Here is an 8,160-nt window from a genome sequence, read left to right as displayed (position 1 = left end):
ACGTGATATTGATTCATTTAAATTTTCCTTTTAATTTCACATGCTTACAACAAGTTTCTATCGTCTTTTTTTTTTAAAAAAATCTCTCAAAACTCACGCGAGAGTTTTCACAACTTATCCATGAGTTGTGAAAGAAATTTTTATGCCCATGGTGCTACCATGTGTTCACTATAGGTGCTTAGTCCAAATGTTCAAGTTTTAATGTGATGTTCAAAGTAGATTGGTTCTTCGCTTGGAATCTCTTTTGTTGAGTTATGTGGAATTATTTTGTTCTTTGTTTATTTGCTGTCTTTGTTATGCTTATTTGTTTTTGATATCGTTGTGCCTTGATGTCTTGGGTGTGAGGTTCTCTTTCTTAGCAAAATGTAAAAGGTGGAGACCAGAGATTAGTGAGAAGAATAAATACATGTTTGTTATGCATATTTAGCATAATTAAAGTGGATTAAGTAGAAGATTATGAATAATGTATAAAATAAAGAGTTGTTAGTTGGTTTCGAGAAATATGAATAGTCGGATAAGTGGAGTTGATATGAATATATGATGAGTTGAATATATATATATATATATATATATATATATATATATATATATATATATATATATATAGAAGATAAATAAATAAAAAGTGTGAGTTATGTTAGATTGCTACATCAAGAGGTGCCATGGTTTTGTGTTCAGAAGTTGGAGTTGGAGTGGCATCTGATTTGGCAGCATCGGCACCAAACGTCGTCCTAGGGTGGCCCTCCTTGGTCTGAGTGTTTTGGACAATAGCTTCATTCTTGTCCTCTGTTTCTTTGGCAATGCCTTCGACTTTCTCGTCATGGGTAAGGTTAGGAGTAGTCGATTTATCATAATTAGAAACTCTAGGGGCTGACTTGAGCTTAACATCTCCAACAGCTTCATCCTGTTTTGGTTCGAAGGACTTGGACAGGTCCACCAATGTTGTAGATGCATTCTCACCTCCATCATTGTTTCCCTAAAGCAAAGCATATTATTATAATGTAATGTAACTCATTGTGTAAGTATATAATATATAATTGAAGTTAGACACTAATCAATGATCTCATGAAAGTACATTTTAATTAAATTAATTTACCTGAGTAATGGTCTCAGTTGCCTTTGGCTGGGACTGGGGCTGGGGCTCGTTTGTGGGTGTAGTGGGAACCTCGGTTGGGTGGAGATCCATACCCTTGGGTTTGCTCGCACAACCTCCCATTGTGGAAAAATAAAGTTGGTTGGGATTAATGCGAGCCTGGTGGAGGTGGGAGGTTAAAACAAATGCACACACAAACTCAAAAGAGGGGCTTAAGATATTGATGCGATAGAGAATGATATGGACAAGGGATGAGGAAGGGTGGGGGCATGGTTTTATAGTGGAACCAACCTCCTAATTTTTAGGATAATTTGTTGCTTTTGGATCCACAACCACACATTTCGTACCATTCTCATCTATGCTCCTTTTTTACCCAATTTTCTCTCCTACTTCAATTATTTTCTTCTTCAATTTTTAATTTTACTACTCTATTGTGTTAGATAACTATCAAGAATTTTATTTAAGATTCAAGAAGTTTCTTGAAGACAACTTTTGGACCATTGGATCTCACACTTTGTCCAAGATTAATTTATAACCATTGGATCTTTCACATCTCTCTAGAACATTTGGAGCCGTTGGATCATGCACATCTATCGAGAACAAATTAAAGTAATTGGATTTGCTTGATGGCCAAATATTTTTTAGCTATAAATAGGTGAAGGCTCATGGTTGCCAAACCATCCCAAAATCTCCAATAAGTTGAGTGAGGTATAAAATAAAGAGAGTTTCTTCTTGTAAGAGAGCTTTGTATTCCTGAATAAGAAAGAAAGTTTGCAACTCTTATTTTCTACAGTGAATATTCTATCATTGCCCGTGGCTTTTACCTTAACTTCTGTAGGGGTTTTTCACGTAAAATTCTTGTGTTCTATCCTCTTCCTTCATATTCTTCATTATTATTGTTCTTAATCTACTTTAATTGCAATCTTACTCTATTCGATCAGAGTTCGTATTCACAACAAGTGGTATCAAAGCCTGGTTTAATTTTGGGTGTTAGTATTTACTTATTGTATGCTCTTTTGTTGCCACTAATAGGTGGATTCTCCACATTAGAAAATAAGTAAGATATTTTTCACCTTGATTAAAAGGCATGCTTGAGGATTGTTTATAGAATGTGATAGAAGTAATTGCGGCAAAGTTCGAGATTGAAAAGTTCGATGGAACTAATTTCTCGTTGTGCAAGTTGAAGATAAGGGTCGTCTTGAGAAAAGATAATTGCCTTGAAGCCATTATGATACGAACCAAGAAATCATAATTGAATTAAATGAAAAAGTTGAAGAGATGCAATACTTACTTGGAAGTTGAAAAGTTATTTGGACAATCCAAAAGTTATAAAATTAAATGTTTAAGAAATTATGTATTTATTTAATATTATGTGTTTTCATTTATTATAGTAGTTGAAAGGGCATAAAATTAAATGTTGTGACCATTCATTTAATATTTTAATTAGTATAAATATGGTTTTAATTTCCACATTTAAAATAAGAATTGGGATGAATGATATTTAAAAATTCTAAAATGTAGAATTTTGTTCTTATGTGTTCTTGTGATAGAATTAATGCATGAATATTTGAAGCCTTCAAGTAAGGATTGATCTGTCTTGCTTGTGGAGTGCTTTGAAGATCAAAGGTCGATGGGATTTTCTAACTTTGTCCAATCCTTAGTTTCTTAGATCATCTAAAAGTAACTTGAATCTAGCCTATCTTAGGGATTGAAATCAAATCGATTTTAGGGCTGTTGGGGTTGAGTTCTTTAGGTCTTGTTGTTTAACATGGTTCTTAGATCCAATGTTCGAGGGTTTCTTATCACGTCGATAAGAGGCCAACAGAGATCACAGATGACAAAAAGTGGAACGAGATGGATGAAGATGCTATGGCAAACATTCATCTAGCATTAGCGATAATGTGTTGTCAAGCATTGAGGATCAGAAAATTGCAAAGGAGATTTGGGACATCTCACAAAATTGTATGAGGCCAAATCACTTCACAACAAGATTTTTCTTAAGAGGAAGTTGTACACTATTGGTGATGGAAAAAACAACAAGAGGCAAGCTGCAGCGGAAGATATAGATCATACTTTACTCTATATGCATCTAAACGATTTAGAAGTTAACAACTATATGCTATGCGATGGTCTTAAGCGAGAAACCAAAAAGGTAAACGAAGAACTTACCTTTTATAGTTCTAGGCTTCTTTGAATGCTTTTCCTTCTCTGCCTGAAAATTACGAGCAAGGACAACCACCAAGCTGACCTACTATGCTCAGGACCAAGAACAGAGTTTTGGGACTCGATTTTGTGAAGTAAAAAATAGAGAGAGATGGGGAGCATATCGTTTAGGTGTTCTTTTTCAGAGAAAAACATCATCCTTTTCTCATTCGGTAATGAGAAGTTTTATATGAAATTTACATGCAATTTGCATGTAAATTATTTCATATATAATCAACACCTAATCAAATCATTAACTCTTTAATGAAATTAGTGGCCTTTAATTTACAATTGGCTGCCACATCGCCCATTAACATTTAGTAATTAAGTAATTAGTCAAAGAGGCATTTTGGTCATTTGACCAATTAAGTCAAAATCAAACTTTGACTTTTCTTAGTTAAAAGTCAACTTTTTGACTTTTTACTAATTTTTTCGTTTTAATTAATTCAAACCTCCTGAGTATGAATCTGCATTCATCTTTCTAAAATTCGAATCATATTTGAATACAATCCCGATCAAAGTTTTATTTCTCAAAGTTAAAAGTCAACAAGTTGACTTTTACAACTTTGACCGTTTCAAAACTTTTCAAACTATTGATTATGAATCTATATTCATATTTATTTAAATCATATTTAAACAAAAATCTTAAAGTTTATTTCTACCGACTTGTATCTTATATATTTGTCGGTTTCTCTCTCTTATCTTATTTCGAACAATTCGAGTTATTTCAACATTCTTGTTCTTAGTTGAATCCATATGAGCTAGTAGGGGAACCTAATGGACCTATAGATCATGGGCTCCAACGATTCGAGATTAACTGGCTAAACTCTTTTAGACCAAGCTTAATCAACATTCGTTAACTAGAGAGTCATTCCACTAAAGACTCTTAGTTGCACTCCCCTCACTATAGATATATTTATGTCCACCTGATATAACCATGATGAGTAAGTTGATCCTTCACAGGTTGTTCGTAATCTTGGCTGGGTCAAAATACCGTTTTACCCCCGAGATTACATCTTGCTCCTAAAGACCCGCTGATCCACTATTGAACAATTGGTTTAAGGTGCAACATATAAACCAGAATCCTTCTCGGGCCAATGAGAAGGTTGGGCCCCTTGTTCAAGACTTGGGTTCAGTCCTTAAGGGAACAACCTATCTACTATCCTAGAAGTGGGTAGGAGTGAATTCCATCTTGTACCTTATGTCCCTAGCTATCCACTCGGTCTTACCTCTAAAATGGGAGGCTTATTGGGCCAAGGATGATGAGCTGCCCTCACCTATACAGATCTAAGGATACTACCGAATGAACAGAAGTTCATAGTTAGCTCAGGATTAATATCAAGTTAGTTACCTAGGTCATCGTAAATGAAATAGTTAGTTTATAGTTTACGGTGTTAAAACTGAAAGTGACTATTTCGTGGTTCCAGTCTTATGCAAACCATTTACATAGGACGCCCCCACTCCCATGTCTCTACATGAACGATTCAAGATTACCTCGTTTGTACTAACTACGGAGCGGGCCACATCCATAGTGTTTTTCCAGAATAAGCCGTCCAACCTTATTCATACACTATAGACTATTTGGGCTATTAACTTGAACTTCATTCATGTTTATGTCTATACATAAAGTTCAAGTGTATTTGACAAATTCAGTAAAATAGCCTTGGAACCTAAATTTATTGGTTTTTAAGATTATAGCATTCAACAATAAATTTTATTGAATCAAATAACAGAGTACGAGTTTTAGGACACAAATTCCAACAATTGGTATGTCAAAATCCACATCAATGACAAAGCACATGAACACACTGAATACTCTATTTTCTCAACTCACATCATTGAATTATAAAATAGAGCCAAATGAACGTGTAGAATTTCTACTTCAAAGTCTTCCTGATTCGTATGATCAACTTGCCATCAATGTCAAAAATAATTTTCTAACTGACCATCTAAGCTTTGATGATGTTGGTTTTACTGTCCTAGAAGAGGAAAACCAGCACAAGAACAAAGAAGATAAGTTTGTAAGTTCTCAACAAGTAGTAAGCCCAGTAATGACAAGAGGTAGACCATCAGAATGCAACTTAAGTGAGAGCAAAAATCAAAGAAGGTTAAAGTCACGAAATAAGAAGAACATGAAGTGCTAGAATTGTGGAAAGAAGGAACATATGAAGAAGGATTGTTGAAATCTAAACAAGAACGATTCCAAAACTCAGAGAAATGTAGCAAGCATCATAGATGAAGGTGGTGTCTTGTCTTGTGAAGTAGTGACAACTATGAAAGGAAGAAAAGGAATGGCTAATGGATGATTCTTTCAATCAGGGGCACTTATCAATGACCTCTCGTCCAGAATGGTTTCATAATTACGAACCTATCTCTGGAGGATCTGTGTTCAGTTGTAATGATCATGCCTTGAAGATTGTTGGCACTGGAACTATCAAGGTTAAGTTCAATGACAATACTATTTGCACTATTCAACAAGTTCGACATGTAAAAGGCCTAAAAAAGAACGTCCTCTTATTAGGTCAACTTGATGATCTTGATTACAAATTTGTAGTTAAAAAGGGACTTATGAAGGTAATCCAAGGTGCACTAATACTTATGAAAGGAAGAAAGGTGGATGCAAACTTATACATGTTATAGGGAGAAACTTTATAGAAAGGAGAAATATCTATTGCTTTAAGTTGTTTAGGTGAAAAGCTCTTGATGTTATGGCATCATAAATTGGGCCACATGTCTGAGTAAGAATTAAAGTTCTTATAGAGCAAAATCTACTCCTAGGGTTCACTAACGTGTCCCTACCCTTTTGTGAGCATTGTATTACAAGTAAGCAGCACATATTAAAGTTCAATACATCAAGTTCTAGAAGTAAAGTGATTCTAGAACTAGTTCATTCTGATGTATGGCAATTACCAGTTACATCTCTAGGAGGAGCAAGGTACTTTGTGTCCTTTATAGATGATTACTCCACTAAGTGTTGAGTGTATTCTATCAAGAAGAAGGCAGATGGGTGTTCGATCTTCAAAATATTCAAAGTGCAAGTGGAACTTCAATATGGTAAAAAGATCAAACATTTGGAGACAATAATGAATGATAATATATAAGCAATTGGTTAGAGGAATTATGTAATCAGGAAGGCATTAAAAGACAATTCACTACTGCTTACACTCCTCAACAAAATGCATTGACAAAATGTATGAACCTTGTTAGAGAGAACAAGAGCAATGCTAGGAGCTGCAGACTTAAAGAAAACTTTCTGGGCAAAAGCTGTTAATACCGCTTGTTATATAGTGAATCGTTCTCCATCAACTATAATTGAGTTGAAGACACCAATGCAGATGTGGACTGGCAAGCCGACTGATTATTCAAACCTCCATATATTTGGAAGTTCAGTATACATAATGTATAATACTAAGAAAACTATAAAGTTGGATCCACAACCAAAGAGGTGTCTATTCTTAGGATATGCTAATGGTGTGAAGGGATATCGCCTGTGGGATTCCGTTGTCCACAAGGTCATCATCAGCAGGGATGTAGTATTTATGGATGATAAGTAACAAATAGTGGATGATAGCACTATAAATGAAAGCTTAGAGACTGCAACAGTACATGTGGAGAAAGAATTTATAGATGACTCTTTTGAAGCTGAACCAATACATGAGATCCAAGAACCAATTGAGCAACAAGGTACTAGAAATTCATTGATTTAGTCAAAAAACAAAGCCATAGGTTGCAATCTGAGTATATTATAGAGAGCAATGTTGCATACTGTTTTCTAACCGAGGATGGAGAGCCATTAACTCTCCAAGAGGAAATGACCAGTTTAGATGTTGCTCAGTGGACGACAGCAATATAGAAAGAAATAGAAGCACTTCATAAGAACAAGACTTAGGAACTCATAACGCTACCACAAGGGAGAAAGCCCATTAGAAACAAGCGGGTGTAAAAGATAAAGTGCAATAATATGCTTAGAAAGAAGATATTGACTTTAATGAGATATTTTCTCTAGTAGTTCGATTTACTCTACTCTTAGAGTAGTTTTGGCAGTGTGTGCTACATTTGACTTACACTTGGAGTAGTTAGATGTAAAAAACTGCATTTCTTAAATTTTGAAGAAGAAATATATATATGCTCTAACTAGAAGACTTTGAAGTAAAAGAAAAAGAGAACTTGGTTTGTAGGTTAAACAAGTCTCTATATGGTCTCAAACATGCAACGAGATGTTGGTACAAGAGATTTGATTACTTCATTGTGAGTCTTGGATACAACAGACTTAATGAAGACTCTTATGCATATTTTAAGAGGTTTTGAGAAAAAGACTTCTTTGTCTTACTATTGTATGTAGACAACATGTTGGTAGCAGGCCCCAACAAAGATCGTATTGAAGAATTAAAGGCTCATTTGGCTAGGAGATTTGAAATGAAGAGACTTGGGACCAGCAAACTGAAGGGATGAAAACCCTTGCACAACGGAAGAATTACAGAACCATTACCAAATTTTAATTGGAACCTAAAAATACCAATACATTGGCAAAAATATATGGAAACTAATTTCTATTATGGTTAAGCATGCTATCAAGAAATAAATTACAAAGAATGAAGAACAAGAAACTTACATGGACGATACTAGATCTACGAACCACTAAATTTGGAGACACCATCACTTGGAAACCTTCCTATTCTCTGGGTTATTGGTTTGTGGGAACCAATAGAAGGGGGGAATTCTAAGAGGGAATTTTCTTCTTAAGAGAATTGTATCGTATACATCCAAAAAAGTTCTGTGAATTGCGTATAACTCTCCCTTCTTCAGATTGAAGAAAGTTTGAAGGGAGAAGTTAGAGAGAATCAGGGAACGTGGGAAAACCACCC

General features: G+C 34.9%; 1 protein-coding gene across 1 annotated transcript; it reads right to left on the bottom strand.

Moving 5' to 3' along the window:
- Window positions 1-442: 442 nt before the first annotated feature.
- Window positions 443-1,328, bottom strand: LOC127150248 (uncharacterized). The gene is made up of 2 exons (XM_051087612.1): window positions 1,097-1,328; window positions 443-976 (listed from the first exon to the last, which is right to left on the bottom strand). The coding sequence occupies exons 1-2, from the start codon at window positions 1,214-1,216 to the stop codon at window positions 638-640; spliced, it is 459 nt and encodes a 152-aa protein (XP_050943569.1). The 5' UTR covers window positions 1,217-1,328; the 3' UTR covers window positions 443-637.
- Window positions 1,329-8,160: the final 6,832 nt, after the last annotated feature.

Source organism: Cucumis melo, chromosome 7, assembly GCF_025177605.1.
Source record: "Cucumis melo cultivar AY chromosome 7, USDA_Cmelo_AY_1.0, whole genome shotgun sequence".
Lineage (NCBI taxonomy): Eukaryota > Viridiplantae > Streptophyta > Magnoliopsida > Cucurbitales > Cucurbitaceae > Cucumis > Cucumis melo.
The sequence above is the reverse complement of the archived record's forward strand: the minus strand, read 5'-3'. Positions and strand labels throughout refer to the sequence as shown.